A 16,145-nucleotide genomic window follows, 5' to 3' on the forward strand; every position below is an offset into this window, starting at 1 on the left:
TATTAATCGATTCTGTGGATACCAGACTGACTCACCTCTTCCCGTTTTCCTGCATAGACGGCACCCCAATAAGAAAGGGGAAATCCATCCTCTCGGTTCTTCAAAGCCCTTTAACAAAAAATCCCTTAGGAAGGGTTTCTTTGCTTCCTAACTACCAGTAGCCAAGCTCTGCCCTCTATCCCCCTCCCCGCTTTCTCAGGGAGAACATTCTGAAGACAGCAAAGGCCTTGGTGGAAGACACGAAGCTGCTGGTCTCGGGGGCTGCGTCCACGCCGGACAAGCTGGCCCAGGCGGCCCAGTCATCAGCGGCCACCATCACCCAGCTCGCTGAGGTGGTCAAGCTGGGGGCCGCCAGCCTGGGCTCTGATGACCCCGAGACACAGGTACCGGTGGGCCGAGGGCCATGGGTCCCCCTCACATTCCCGTAAACACTGTGCCGCAGGCCTCAGAAGAGACCAAAGACCAACCAGGAACTGCTGGAGCAAACAGTAGGGGTGTGGGTGCGTCCGCATTTTGGGGTCTGGTAGGAGAGTGATCTGGGCAGGACAGTGGCCCAGACAGTGGTGGTGGCCATGAGGGTAGAGATGACTGGTGAAGGGTTGAGCACTGTGAGTGTTTGCATAGAAGGGGGAGGGAGGGCCAGGAGGACGCTACGTCACACACGAGATTGGCCGGCGGATGATGGCTCCCTGGAGGGAGAGCAGGCTTAGGCGGGGAGGGGAAGGTGAGTTCAGTGTGGGCTGGTGCCAGAGAGACCACAGGTAGAACTAGAGAGGGGACATTAGCCTGCACGGGTATGAGGGTATGGATTCAGGGCCTGTTGCCTTCCAATGACTGCAACCACAGGAGAGGAAGAACATGGGGTGAGAGAAGAAGGGGGGTTCAAGGCAGAGTTGAGGAAGCCACCGTTTGAGACCATAGTAAGGAGAAAGAGATCCCTGGGGAGATGGAAAAGCAGGAGCTACTGGTAGGGGGAAAGCCAGGGCTCCTGATGGTAAGAGAGGGGACTGTTTCAACTCACCAGAGACACAGCTGACTTGTCAGGAAAACGAAGGTCCGAGAGCTGGCCACGGGCCCTCGTGGCATGGAGGCCAGTGGCCACACCAGCAACGGCTCTTTGTGGGGAGTGGGCAGCTGAGGGTAAAGAGGGGAAGCCGGCGTGTCTAGACAGCACTTGAGAAGTCTGGCTCTGAAGGGGAGGGGAGAGAGGAGCTGGGGCTTGGGCCGGGCTCTGTGCTCCTCTAACTGCTTTGGATTCAGCAGTGTCACTGATGTTACCTGCCTGCTCCTTCCTCCTCCGCCAGGACCTGCAGCTCCTCAGGGACAGCCTTTGAAGGCTAAGCACCCAATGCAGCACAGTGGGTGTTCCAGAAATATGTACTCAGCTGTTAGCAAACCTACAAGCCAGCCAGGGCCACCAGTAACAGACTGTCCCCATTCCGAGGGCAGAACCTGAAACCCGTCTGCTCCGTCAGCAGCACCTTCAGAGGGCACACACCTCCATTTTCACTGCTTAAATTACACTCCGTTAACTCGTCTATTTGGCCCATGTGGACAGAACTGAATAGGAAACCGCCTACCGTCCGGTGCCCGGGCAGCTACTGTTGTGGTTTACACAAGGCCACCAGCTTTGCTCCCGTGTGGCCATGACCCTACCCTGCCCGACATCCTCCACTGGAGCAGAGCTCCGGGAGGAAACGTTCCACACGTGGCCATTTTACTCCTCTTGCCACATTTCTCTCTGATAACATCCAAGCCCGGATTGGCTGCCCTCTGGAATTCGAAGCATTCACACAAATCCCTGCCTGTGGTATTGTTCTCACCCCCATGGAGGAAGGCAAAGCTTGAAAATGCTCAGTGGGGTTGGAATCCACACTCTTGGAGCCTGGCTCCACTTGAGGAAAAGTGAACAGGCCGGGGAGGATTTAAATCTTTGAACACAGAGAAGTGTGTCAAATTGTTTAGAGCCCCGACACCCAAATGGTCTAGATGTCCTTGAACCCCAACTTCTTCTAATGAGACCTCTAGTGGAAAAGATCGCCCCACAAAAATGTGCCTATTCGCCAGTCAGTGCCCAGTGACCGCGGATGGGACCGTGCGTGCTGGGTGTTGGCAGCAATCTTTGCTTGCTGTCCCTTGCTCTCCACCCGCTGCCCCTCTCTGCAGCTGTGGTGGCCGGAATCAGGCAGCGTGAAGTCCATACCCATCAGGCCCTGACCTGCCCTGTGGTTTCAGAGGTTGCCAGAGGTTCCGTGCGCCCTAGGGTAAGAAGGCACAGGACGGAGCTGGCGAGGGTGGGGGGGCAGAGGTGCAGTGTCACTGTGCTCTCAGGCCTCGGGGACACAGGAGGTTCTGATGTGTTTTCAGGTACGTTATGCGGTCACCGTCGCAGCGGTGCAGTGAGATAGGGCTGGTGCTGCTAATGCCGTTCGTCCATGACGAGCCAGAGCCCTAGCGCGTAAGCGAGTGTGAACGTTAAGACCATAGCCCTTGGGATCACGCTGAGGCCCTGGGAGTGTGGACGGGAGCGTCGTAGTTCCCACTTGGATGGCAGTGGTGACGGTGAAGGAAGGTCACGGGTGGCATGCCTGCCTCAGCACCTCGAGCATCGCCCTCAGTAAGGGGAAACTGTCGCTGTCACAGAAGTCGGAGTTAGGGAGATTCACATATAAGGCGTGTCACGTCATTCCGACTTGTGGCTGGGGCTTCAGATCCCAGGTCCAGCACGCTGTAAAGATGGCCTGTGGTCTCTGCTCAATGACGAGTGGAGATACCGTATTCTTTCCAGTGTCGGCAAGTTGTGCACCTGTCCATTCAGTCATTCCGTGAGTATTTCCTGAGTGCCCGCCACGTGCCAGACCCACTTCTGAGTGCAGAACACAACAGACAGAAGTCCAGGCTGGCTCTCCTTGAGCTTGCCTCCACGTCGGGGGAAAAGACAGTAATTCCACGTAATAAGTGCTATAAAGAAAACAGGACACACTGACGGATTTCAGGTTGGGGGTGGTCAGGAAAGGTCTCTGAGGGCCTGATGTGTGAGCTGAGACCTGAATGATGAGAAGAGCCGGGTTCCAGGCACAGAGAGGAACAAGAGCAGGGGCCCTAAAGTAGGAATGAGTGCGATTTGCCTTGGGGAAGAAAGACAGACCCATCTGCCTGTCACATGTTAAGTAGGTCGCAGAATCCTACGAACCAAAGCTGGAGATGCCGGCGGGCTGCCGCGGAGGCCTTACGGGCCAGGGTGTGAGGCTAGCACTTGGTTCCCCATGGATTTGGTTACCAGTTCAGGTGCCCGTGAGTGGTGTTGGCTCCCAGGAGTCTGCTCCACTGCCTGCATCCTTTCCCAGGTGACTTGTCATCAAGCCGCCAGCCAGGAGGTGTTGGACATGCGGAGCATGCATGGGGTGTATATTCTGGCTCAGAGTCAGCCTCTGTTGGGGAGACTCCTGCAGCAGTATCTTCAGGGGTGGCTCCTGGAGAATCTGCCTGCCGAGGGCTTGAGAGCTGCCCCCCAGATGCCCCCACCTGGCCCTCAGGCTGTGTGTTCTTGGTGAGACCAGCAGATGACCACTGGGGCTACTCACCTGGGCTCTCCGCTTTCTTTCAGGTGGTGTTGATCAATGCCATCAAAGACGTGGCCAAGGCCCTTTCGGATCTGATTGGCGCTACCAAGGGAGCTGCCAGCAAGCCTGCTGATGACCCCTCCATGTACCAGCTCAAGGGGGCCGCCAAGGTAGAGTGGGCTCCACATCGGGGGCAGGCGTGGAGGGGGAGTGCGTAGTGAGAGAAGCTCACAAAAGAGTAATGGGAGCATATGCATCCGAGCTCCCTCCTCATGTAGCAGTGGTTTTGCTCATGACATCAGATGTGGAACTAAAAGGGGTGGGGAGTGGACTGCAGTGTGCTCCTCATTTTCTCTTGGCCTCTCCTTCCTATGCAGGTGATGGTGACCAATGTCACCTCCCTCCTCAAGACTGTAAAGGCTGTGGAGGACGAGGCCACCCGGGGCACACGGGCGCTTGAGGCCACAATCGAGTACATGAAACAGGAGCTCACGGTAAGGAGCAGGAGTCACCTCCCTCGGCCACCCCTGTGCAAGAGCTGACCCCAAAACAGACTTTGCTGAGATCTGTAGCCGAAAGAGGTTTTACCTGGAGCTCCTGAGCGAGGGAGGCCCACTCACCTACCTGCGAGTAGCTCTGTGTAATTGAGGCCCTGTGCATAACTGGCCACATCAGAGTTTGGCTACGATCGATTTGTAATTAAGAAATTAATTAAATGTGTCACTTAGGACTATTCAGGTTTAATTTCACTAAAATCAGAGCATGAAACAAAAGCATTACAGAAGATTCCTGGCAAAGGGAAAACTCAGTACAGCTCTCACCCTGAGCTGACATGGTGCGGGTACAACACGGAGCCACACACAGTGCCTCTTGATTCCCTTTGTCGTCAGCAGTAGCTCACGTTGCTGCGTACATATGGATTCCGGAGTTTGAGGTTCCCTATTAGAGAAACCCGATGCCTGTAAAACGCAGCGTCCTTCCGTTGGCGGTCCTTGTGGATCTCAGAGAGACTGACCGTGTGCTCTTTCCTGCCTTGTTCCAGCGTCATAGACTGAGGCTGTCCTGGTATTCCTGTGATCTGGATACTGTCCCTGTTCTTTTGATCCCATGATGGTTATGGATTGACTCATCCTATTCCCTAGAAATAGAAATATGCTGAAAATGAGTAGTTTCAAATGGAGATTTCTTTCTAATAGGAGGTCTGACCACAGATTCAATGTCTCTTTCAGGGCAGGGAGTGGGAGTCCTGCCTTTGCTGCCAATTAGTCTGTGTCTGTAGTGGGTCCCCTAGGAAGGCTGAAAGCCCCTCTGGATCAGCAACAGACACCAGCAATTCGGTTGGGTTTTGGGGATGGAGCCTTGGGTTCTCTTGTCCTGGTTTTAATGAAACCAGTCTTGGTCGGCGTTACTCTTGGTTCCCACACGAAGAAGAAACTGAGAATTGTAGGTGGTGTCCTCAGACCCTGCTGCCTGACACTTCCCCGCCTCCACTGGCTCTCGATGTTTCCCATCGAAAGTCTGGGCCCACATTCTGGGAGGTGTGGGTGCGGCTAGTGGCGGCAGGGGTGGAGGTTGGAAATCCGGAGCTCTCCTGGGAAGTTACACGTGGTCAGCCTCCGGATACCACTGTGGTGTCTGGCATTGATACAGGTGCTGTGTTTCTGTGGACGAAGGAAGTTTCCAAAAGAGCATGTGCCACGTGGGCCACATGAGTGCGAAGGGCTCTGTACACATGGCATCCATTCCACTTTAGATTCAGCTTAATTGTAGCTGCCTGTTTCTAGGGATGTTTGATGCTGCTTGACCCATGGCAGGGATGCTGGCTGGGTTTCCCCCTTTGCCTGACTGAAAGGTGGTTGCCTAGGGCTGAAGACAGAGTGGCCCCAACTGGTCTAGGAATCCTCCTTGCAGGGGGCAACTGCGCATTGAACATCCGGCCCTGGCACCAGTCACTCACGTTAGAGAGACAAGACAGATGGGCTTGACGCAGAAATGGCTGCCTTGACTGACAGGTGGAATGTTAAAGTGGGATATTCACTTACCATGGTTAATTTATTTCAGCTTTTCTAAAGGGGTGTGTGTGCGTGTGTGTGTGTGTGGTTTTAAATAATTCACAGTGTCACTGTGGCGCACTCGACACGAACGCCTCCGCACAATTATGCAGTTATATTTGTAAGGGAGGCTAAGAATAGAAGAAACTGAACGCTCTGTTTCCCCCAGCCCCACACCCTCTTACAGAGCGAGAGGTGAGTCCACAGGGATGCATCCAGGGTCTGTCCTATGCAGGGACCAGCATCAGAACTGCAGAGTTTCTGGGAGCTGCTGACGCACCAGCGGGGAGGGGGCAGGACCGGGGAAGCCGCACCACCATCTACCCCAGGACGCTTTACAAATACCCGGTGTCTGTGCAGACGAACGGGTTAATGCTGTAGACGTGTCTCCCTCACCCTCACCGTCTTGTGACCACGAATGCTTGAGTACAGGTGTGCAGGCTTATCCGTGCTAGAATCTTGAAAGCAAGAATAATATTACTCAAATTAAATTTCTAATTTCCTGCCATTTGACGGTTTCTTCCTGTGGCTGGCTCCGTTCTCAGACAGTGAGCAGCAGCCCGGTCAGAGAAGAATAAATTATTTTTGTCCTCGCTTTTTTGGTATTTTCTGTTTTTTTTCACCTGTTGTATTTCTAATTTCCAGGTGTTCCAGTCCAAAGAGGTACCTGAAAAGACCTCATCACCTGAAGAATCGATAAGGATGACGAAAGGCATCACCATGGCGACAGCCAAAGCTGTAGCCGCCGGGAACTCGTGCAGACAGGAGGACGTGATCGCCACAGCCAACCTGAGCCGGAAAGCCGTGTCCGATATGCTGACGGCTTGTAAGGTAAAGGCCTTGGCGTGGTTTTGGACGGATCGAGAATGCTCTGTCGTGACTGAGTGTTTGATTTAGTCTGGAGAAAGGGAAAGGCCGGCCATGTGGAGAAGGGGGCAGCTTAGTACCTTTCGCTCCGTAATGAGACGCATGCTGGAGGTGTGCACACATCAGCCCGGGGGAAATGACCCTCGAGGGTAGCTTTATGTTTGAGAGGGGATGGCGTTGGTCTGCTGACTAACCCCTCCCATGTTTCCTCTTCCTGAGTAGGCAGGATGCCTTCTTATGGAGGGTATAGGGGAGGCCACTCTGACAGAGGCAAAGAGGGCCTGTGGCATTTTGTTCCAAGCCCTCTGAAGGCAAATTGCATCCCACTTCTGCCTGCCCCCTTTCCTGCCTCCGTAGGTCAGCATTCTGTGCCAGGAGGGGTGCTGCCGTAACTGGGTGAGGAAGTGAGTCGGAGGAACAAAACAGAACTTTGGGAAACTGCCTTTTTCCTATCTGTGCCCAGACATTTTGCAGAAACTCCTCTGAGCCCTGGCTAGACAAGCAGGGTGGCTGCCCTGAGCCCATCCTTGGGGAGGGAGCTGGTGGGACCTGAGTTTTACAAGCTTTACTTTATTTATCTCTTAAGGAAATGACCCCACCCCAGACCTTCACCCTTCTAGGGACAGCCGTGTCCCAGGGACTCTGGCTTCCGCTCAGAGAGTGAGTGATAACCCCCAACTGTGGTGAGCAGGTGGAGACGAGTCACAGAAGTCAAAAAAGCGGCTATTGCGGCTTGGGGTCTGAGGAGACAGGGCCGTTCTTTGTGGTGAAGTCATTTGTGTGGGAGGCTGTTGCAAGGTCCAGCTGATGGCCTCTCAGGGTTTCCTCAGGGCAAGTAGGATGGGTTAGAGGTGACTGGGTCATGGGAGGCTGAGGCAGCCGGCCTGAAGGGATGGGCGTGGGAGGGCAGAGCGTGGGGGGGGAGAAGAGGGTGGCAAGGTAGGAGGGATGCTCTCATGGGGGGCCATGTGTGCCGAGCCAGGCAGTTTAGACCCTCCTGAGGCCACAGGTATTTGCAATTAGGATGTACTTCATGGAATCTGTCCTGACAGCAGTGACAGCACCCAGAGGGCTACAGCCTCCATCAGAGACTAGTACTTACCTAGCAAGGTAGGCCTGAGTGCCACCACAGTGCGCATGCAGGGCGCCTCACAGTCGTGCAAGGCTCTCCTGCAGACTCTGTCTTTTGATCCTGTTTGAGAGGGGCCAGGGGAATGATCCCAATTTGATGGATGATGAAACAGGCTTGGTGAGATTAAGTGGCATGACCATGGTCATGCAGCTCTTTACTCTCAGAACTAGAATGGAGACCGGGCCCTCTGATTTCATGGCCCGTCTGTTTCTGCTGCCCGTGGCCTCCCAGCCATTAATGCTTAAGGGCACTGAGGCTGATGAGTGGCCGGTGCTTTGTCTCCATGTTACGGACATGAAATGAAAGGGGAAATTAAATGGATTGAGGTGGAAATGGAAGGCAGCTGACATTTTCAAGTCTGTTCGTAATACCTATACCCCCGTTCTCAGGGGAGGAGGGCAAGGGTCCAAGTACAGGCGCCATTTGCCCAACCCCTGCCCCTCTCTGTCGTCCTGCCCCCAGAACAGGCTCTCCTGACTTTGCAGGACAGAATAAGAGCCAGAGCTTCATACCGCAAAGCCAGACTTGGATGACAAGAGTCAGTGCTGAGCCCTGAGACTCCTGTCAGGATCCGACTTATTCAGCAGACTTATTGACCTTTGTATTTGCTTTGGTCCCCTTCCTCTTGCAGAAAGGAAATGAAGCAGCTTGCCAGAAAGGATGTGCAATAAGGAATATAGGGAAAACTAGGGATACCGAGTGGTGGATCGAAAAGAAACCCTTACATCCAGGCAGAGGGCCAAGCTGCCATATTGGGGGCTGAGCAGGGTGGCTAGGCCAAAAATGAACGTGCAGTAAGTTACCTACCGGCTCATTTTCTCAGGAAGAGTGGATTACACTGATTCCTCCGGTGGGGACAGGGGCTTCCCTGCACGCTGAGTTGTTTCTTGTCTGACTTTCATGTGGGGATGTATGCCTGCATCAGATACAGTACCATCAGCTGTTACAACTAATGCCATATGGCTGTTCCTGTGTTGCCATGAGTCATTGTAACGGACTCCTTAATGACCACAAATACTCTGTGATGATCAGATATTTAGATTGTCTGCATTTTTTACCTGTACTTTAAACTCTACTGCTATGAACATCTTTGGGCATACCTGTTTTTTCTGTGCTTTGGATAATTTCCTTGGGCAGGACTCCCAGGAGTAGAATTAGTCAGATGGTATGACATTTTGATTCTTGCCAGATGGCTCTCCCAAGGAGTTCTGCGAAGTTAAAGCCACCAGCAGTGGACAAGAGCACCTACCCTCAGTCCCCACACAAGTCTAAATGGGGGTTTTCCACGCTGCCCGCTAGAGGTGACATTTGGTAGCATCATAGACTGTGTCTTCCCCAGACATGGGCTCCGTCCTCACACTTGGAGACACAGGGGAGCAAGGACAAGTAAAGCACAGTAGTGATTAGAGGCATGGCCCGTCAGTCCTCAGATGGGCAACATTGAGCTCAGAAAGGATAGATGCTGGCCACTCAGATTATCCCCACTCCTTCTGGGGTATGATGGGGGAGCAGGTGAGGGGAGAGCCCACAGGTGTTCCCACCAGGCTCCCCAATCCTCTTGAGTGGAACAAACAGGAAGGCTAGTCACTATTCCCCTCCACTTTGACTTTTTATCCTAATGTGTGATTCCTATGTGTCCTGATTTGTGATTAATTTGCAGTTTTCTCTTTTATGTGTTCTTGTAAGCCCCAAGTTCTTTCCGAAGAAAGGCTGGGTACGGTTGCCAGATTTAGCAAATAAAAAATAGGGTTTCTCAAATCTACATTAAAAATTTTGTATTGGTTATTCAAAATTCAGATATAACTGGGTTAACTGTAATTAATCTGGTAACCCTGTGAATGGGTATGCCATCTGATACATCAAGAATGAATGAAACCAACAGGTCACAAGTGCAAAAAAAAAAAAAAAAAAAGCACAAGATGCTCTATTAACCATATGTCCTTGTTTACTTACCTCGCCGTGTATAATGTGAGATGAGTTACTTATGGCCCCTCTGAGGGCAGTGGGGAGCTTACTGTCAGAAGTTTCCCAGGAGCCAGAGGGCCCTGGGTGGGAGACAGTGTGAGTGCAGTGTGGTCAGGCCACAGAGTGAGGTCCTGCGTGTAATCAGCTGTGAATGGAGAGGGGCTTCAGGACCCCTCATGGTGCTGGAGAAAGGCAGGCAGACCCTGAAACAGTAATCTCCTGCTGTGAGCCTTAATCATGAATCTTTCCTGGACTTTTTAGTGCATGTGGAATTTCTTACATTGCAGTAAAAGGGGGCAGGGAGAAAGGAAGGAAAGAGGGACCTGATTCATGTGCTTTTGTCCAGCTCCAGGGCACTAAAAAGGGGAAGACACAAAACACTGTCCGAGGACTTACTGTGGAGGAGAACATGGAGGATGGCCACCTTCTCTATCCAGGGGTCAGGGAAGGTTTCTCAGGGAGGTCACTGAGGGGGAGGCAGAGGGAATTCCAGAATTGAGGTCTCCTACCTGTGGGTGCAGAGCTGGCAGTGCTACTGGGCAGGTGACCCCCTCTCACCTCTTGGCCCGTTCACCAGCTGGCTCTTCCTGTCTTAAGATGTCAACATTCCTTTCTGTCTCCAGCAAGCATCCTTCCACCCTGATGTCAGCGAGGAGGTGCGCACCAGAGCCTTGCGGTACGGGACGGAGTGCACCCTTGGCTACCTGGACCTTCTCGAGCACGTCTTGGTGGTGAGGAGGGGCGTTGGCCGGGCCAGGGCTGGGGGAGAGCTGAGTCGCATTCAGACCATCCTTTCCTCAGGAAAATACCTTGTAGGGCACTGTGCAGGCTCCACTTGTGAGTCGGGGACTGGACTGAGCTGGAAAGGGCCCAGCATCACTCTACTCCAGCACACTGAGATAAAAGAAAGGTCTAAAAGAAGTTGTAGTTAGCGTCCAGGAGAGCCAAGCTCTCTCTTTGCACCAAAGAGGCAAGAATAGCATGCAAGAGGGTGGGACAGTCAAAGCCACCACTGAAACAATGTTGGGAAGTCCTGTTAGGAAGAACCCAGTCCATCCTTCGAGGATAGGGAAGGCTCCAGGAGGAGCCACACCAGGCTCCATGGCAAGTTACGGAAAAACATCACCAGTGCTACAGGTGACCTACCAGCCGCTTGTGACTTCTTCCAGTCCTCAAATAAATACCTTAGACCACACTGAGAATGCTTCCCTTCCTCTGATGACTGGAAATGTCCACATGCAGCTGAGAAAGAAGGCTGATGAGGAAGATGCCAGTGGGGCGTGCAGTGGTCATGGCTAGGGGGACTATCCAGACGGGAGCCTCGGGCTTGCACTGACAATCCCAGTTCTTAGGGTGGCTTGGCTCCCTGCAGTCAGGGCCACACCGTGCACACACGAGAAATGTATTTGCTGTATGTCTATCTCTGTCAAGTCCCAGGAACTACATTTAGAGCCATGGGAGGTCTGGGGCTGGCCCCAAGAGAATTTGTCTAGGAGTCAGAGACAACCCCAGAAGAGAATTGATGATGTCCCACATTCCATCACTGTTTGCGCCTTCCCAAACCTATTTAAAAAAAAAATTCGGCAGGCCACAGAGAGCCGTAAGCCTTTCATGTGCGGGGCACTGAAATCTTTCATTTTATCATTGTACTACCACCTGAGGCTAGCAGGGCAAAGGAAGGATCCAGAGAAGTTTGGCCCCTTGGTGAGGTCACCCAGCTACTAGGACAGACCTGGGACAAAATCCCAGTTCTTACTATCTCCAGCCCTGTGTTCATTCTAGCATTTCACTGCCCCCTTAAAATTAAATTACCTTTGAAGGGAAGGAAAAATAAAATAAGACAAAAACAGAGAGGGAGGCAAATCGTAGGAGACTCTTAACTATAGGGAGCAAACTGAGGGTCGCTGGAGGGGAGGTGGGTGGGAGATGGGCTAACTGGGTGATAGGCATTAAGGAGGGCACTTTGATGTAATGAGCCCTGAGTGTTACACGCAACTGATGAATCACTGAATTCTACCCCGAAACTAATAATATACTATATGTTAACTAAGTTGAATTTAAATAAATTTTTTAAAAAATTAAATTACCTTCCGGTGTTAAGCATTTTAGGTCTCTTAAGGGAGCAGTACTTTTGTTCTTCACCCAGGTTAAGTGTGGTCCATGTGAAAGTGTATCTTCTGTGACAGGAGGCAGTGTGGGGTTATTAACATTGAGTTCCCAAGCCTGAACTCTTGCGAACAGAAAGCAGTGTATTGCATGAGGGCCAGGAAAAGAACATCTTGTCCGGTCAGCGTTCACGCACGAGCCTCTCCAGCCAACCCCGCTTTCTGTGTTACAACACAGATAAAAGTGTTCAGTCTGTGAGCGTGCTTAGCAGGAAAACGAAGCCAGCAGGGCCTCCAAACGTTGTTGTTTTTTCTTTCTTGGTGGGAAAGTAGTTTTAGTCACACAGGCACCTTGTTCTATCTGAAAATTAGAAATTACAGCAGCAAGAGTGATAAGCTTAGGTTTAGAAGGTTTGTGTCCACATCCCACGTTCCACATAACTAGGCACGTGACCACTGTCTGATCCAGACTTGAGTTTCCTCAGGTCTTAAACAGTGTAAGAAATCAATGTTGGGAGCCCCGGGCTCTGTGGCTGCGCTCACATTTGCTGCACGCACTTCACTGAAATCCCTCCATAAGGTGCCCATTTCCCGTCTTGCTTTCAGTCTCTCCCACTTTCTCCTTACTCGCTTGTTGGAAGGGAAGTGGTACTAGGATTTTCTTCTTCATTCAGGTGAAGGGTCCTCATTTTCCCCCTTTTGCCCAGCTCCGTTTCTTGGGTGCACCGTGTTTCTTCCAGCCCCCTGCGCCTGGATCTGTGCAGTCTTGCTAACTTACCCAGCGCCTATCGGTCGAGGCCCTGCACACACAGTCCTCAGGCTGACACTCTCCACCTTGGCTCTCGTTGAGCCGTCTCCAGCAACAAGACGACTTATATCTGGGAGAGGAGTTCTGCCCCCATGAGGAGGGTCAGGGGCCAGTGCCCGAGAAGTTTCCCCCAGCAAGAAAGAGAAGCGGAACCCTCACAGGGTCCTCTCCCCGACCTCAAGCCGACTTGAGACCCTTTGCCGCTCTCTGGGAACCAGGAGCCACACCCACCAAAGCGCTTCCTCTCCCCCTGACCTCTCCTCTCCATGCCCACCTTGTTTGGGTGGGCAGGAGACGACAGGGCCTCCGGGAGAAGAGGAAGGATGGATGGATGGTTGGCCTCTTTGCCCAAGAAGAGGCCAAGGGACCCAGCGCCTCCATGAACATCAGGGAAGATGTAGGAGCCATTCCCAGTCCATACATTCAGAGACCCCAGCTTTATGGCCACTTAATTACTATGTCAGGCATCCACCCCAAGGATCATCATCAGGTTTTTCTCAAACAGAAAGAAGGACACTCACTGCATGGAATCCCCACATCATGTGTGATTGGGGAGGTTTAACTGGGGGGGCCAGAGGTTGACAAGATGGGGAGCAACCACTCCCTTCTTTTTCTGAGCCAGGTGCGCCTTATAGCAGATGTGCTTCCCTTGTGGTTGCTGCTGTTAGCTGATTGGTTTTCTGCTGTGAATTCTTCCTTGTATTTAGGAGAGACACCAGGACTTTTAAGCCTTAGGTATTGCAAATGTGGATGGTGTATGTGTCTGTTAAAAGCCTGCCATCTGAGTTTCTTTTCATCTCTCTATACAATCATCCTCCTTGTGACCCGTAATCCTGGTAGAAAGAGAAATGTCCTGTTTCCCCATAGCTGTTTTCAGGCATGTGGTGTGAAGGTAGCTAGTGCTAAAGTGAAATCATGAATAGAACGAAAAGCTGAATGGCATTGAAAATTTCACAGAGCATGCAGGATTTGTCTCATCTTTTGCAAGGATGTGTTTACCTCTTGACATGTGCTAATGGTTCTGACTTCCAGGGAAATACGAATGAATTAGCATCGTACATTTATTTGTTCATATATTTATTTTTATCTCTTTAAAAAGCTAGTCGTACTCTTTGGAGGTCATTTCTGATAAAAATATAGCAAGAAAGCAAGTTTTTCCCGGGGATTATCATAACCATAGGAAAAATACAAGTTCATAACTGAAAATGGCAGGAGCCCTGTGATGGCAGTCTTTCACCCACACGGTGGACATTTGTGGTTTTCTTGGGCCTGCAGCTCAGAATAAGTTCATGTCTTACGTTGTTAGCCCTTAATCTTCCTCCCAGGCAGACTGGGAAGAAATCTGGGCTAACACGAAGCCAAGAGTAAGGAAGACTGTACACCAGTGAGAGGCCCAGGAGCTACCAGACTGCAGGGGCCAGCGCTGGTGGAGAACCCAGCAAGAAATAGGGAAAACGGAGACACACAAACAGGGAAACTCGTGTTCACTTCAGATACTAAGATGAACTATTTAAGGGTGATGAATAAAGAAGCAGTTAAAAAAAAACTAATGATTTTCACATGGACACACACACACACACACCCTCCTGTTTGCATCTTCATTCTCTCATCTTCATGGGAGGACCATGAGTAATAGGACAGCTACAGCATCTCTGTTCTGCAAAGAAAGTCAACCTAAATCAAAACTGTGATGGGGTGTCTTAGGATAGTCCTCTTGGAATCTCTTGTAAAGGTGACCTCTTGTTTTAGTTGATCAGAGAGCTAGTAAGATTCCTGGGCGCTAAAGAAAGGCTCGATTGTTGTCCACTTCTTACAAAAGGAGAAAGAGACAAGGTAGAAATTAAGGATTAGAGACGGTGTCCAGCAATTTTACAGAAATAAATTGAGGTCACTTTCAGGTGGTACAAGGAGGTTCAGGGATCTTCTTTAGTGAGCTGCTTTTCATAAATTTAGACACATAAAAATGGGGGGGAAATTTTGATGCTTTCACTTTGTTCATTTTAAATATCTTAGAACCAAAGATTCTTAACTTTTTTTTAGCTGATTTGTATATATCAGTTTTAATTTAGAAACGGCTTAAAAATATAGAAAACCATATCAATATCCATGTGCCCACCATCTGTAATTAACTAACTTTGTTAACATTTTGTCCTATTTGTTTCAGATCCTTAATTTAAAAAAAAATAGATACATCAATCATTTTGTATCATTTATCAATCCCATCCTCCTCTTTTCTCTATCTAGGCACAAATAACTGTCATCATTTTAGCATCCTTAGACCCCTTGGAGCTGAAAGTCCATTTCCTGCCTCCCACTTCCATCATCAAAGAAACAGTAGCACATGCACACAAAATGTTCCTTCAACTGTTAACAGGGTCCCCAGACCCCAATACCCAGCTGGATCCTTTGGGAATTGAGAGACCAAATCAAGAACCCCTGCTTGGGTAATTCTTTCCTTTGGAGAATCCAGCTGGCCATCAGCAAATAATGGGATCCAATCTAGGCAGAGCCCTGTCCCTGCTGCCCGGGGCGCTGCTTTCTGAAGCTTTAGACATGTGCATTTGAGCAGTATTAGCCTCCTGCGTTTGCATTTGCTGGTCTGTCCTAGAGGATTTTGCAGGGCAGGAGGCAGCCACATTGCCTCTGCAGCAATCACAGTTCAATCTTCCTGCCACACCACAATGTGAGATCTTTGACAGGCTTGAAATTACCCTCGTTTGCACTAGCAGAGCTCTAATCTGGTTCTGTCTCTTGTCTGCTATTAGGAATCATGTTGACTTAATGGCAGAATAAAAATAGAACTCCTTTCCTCCTGCCTTATCGGAATCGGATACTTTACCCCAGGGCTCGTCCTTTCCTCAGAGCCCGAGTATATGCACAAGTGGTTCTCTCTGTCCCCCCCTCCAGCTCTTCTCTTAGAGACAGAAGTCTTTAATCACCCCACTTTGGTGCTGTAACTGAAATTTACCCACCACACCCCTAACTTTTTTCCAGCTTTTATGAAGCATAACTAACATACAATAAGCAGGTCTTTAAAGTGTGCAGTTTGAATTTTGATCTCTGAATACATCTGTGAAAGCACCACCACCACGAAAATTACGAATGTGTGCATTACTCCTCAGAATTTCTTTTTGCTACTATAGATTTGTGTTTTCTAGACTTTTATATAAATGGAATATATAGTACACTTTTTGTCTGGCTTCTGTCCCTCAGCATCAACATTTTCAGTTCCATCCCTGTTGTTAGATGTATCGGTAATTTGTCCCATTTTATTGCTAAGTAATATTCCATCAGATGAATATGCCATACTTATCTCTTCACCTAGTGGTGGACATTTAGGTTGTTTCCAGATTTTGATTATTGCAAATAAAGCTGCCTAGATCATTCTCTGTATGAGTCTTTGAGCCTGTATGTGTTCATTTCTCTTGAATAAATACCTAGATGTGGAATATTTATAAAATAGAGTATGCATTTTTTATGTTTTTAAGAAACTTTTTAAAGTCCTTATACTATTTTACATTTCCTCCGGCAGTATATTATAGTCCCAAATGCTCCACACCCTTGTCAACACTTGAAATGGTCCTCCTTTTTAATTTTAGCCATTGCAGTGGGTGTGTATGGTATCTCACTCTGGTTTTAATTTACAGTGTTGAG

General features: G+C 50.2%; 1 protein-coding gene across 12 annotated transcripts in view; it reads left to right on the forward strand.

Moving 5' to 3' along the window:
* The window catches only part of TLN2 (talin 2), a 408,649-nt gene that overhangs the window by 369,079 nt on the left and 23,425 nt on the right, over nt 1-16,145 (forward strand). For all 12 annotated transcript variants that reach the window (XM_087859255.1, XM_087859253.1, XM_087859254.1 and 9 more), the window contains 5 exons: nt 200-383; nt 3,608-3,733; nt 3,941-4,057; nt 6,260-6,445; nt 10,202-10,309. In XM_087859255.1, the coding sequence (XP_087715381.1) occupies nt 200-383; nt 3,608-3,733; nt 3,941-4,057; nt 6,260-6,445; nt 10,202-10,309 (721 nt within the window). The remainder of the gene's footprint in view (nt 1-199; nt 384-3,607; nt 3,734-3,940; nt 4,058-6,259; nt 6,446-10,201; nt 10,310-16,145) is intronic.

This window comes from Ursus americanus, chromosome 36 (genome assembly GCF_024610735.1).
Source record: "Ursus americanus isolate L20-20 chromosome 36, mUrsAme1.1.p, whole genome shotgun sequence".
NCBI lineage: Eukaryota > Metazoa > Chordata > Mammalia > Carnivora > Ursidae > Ursus > Ursus americanus.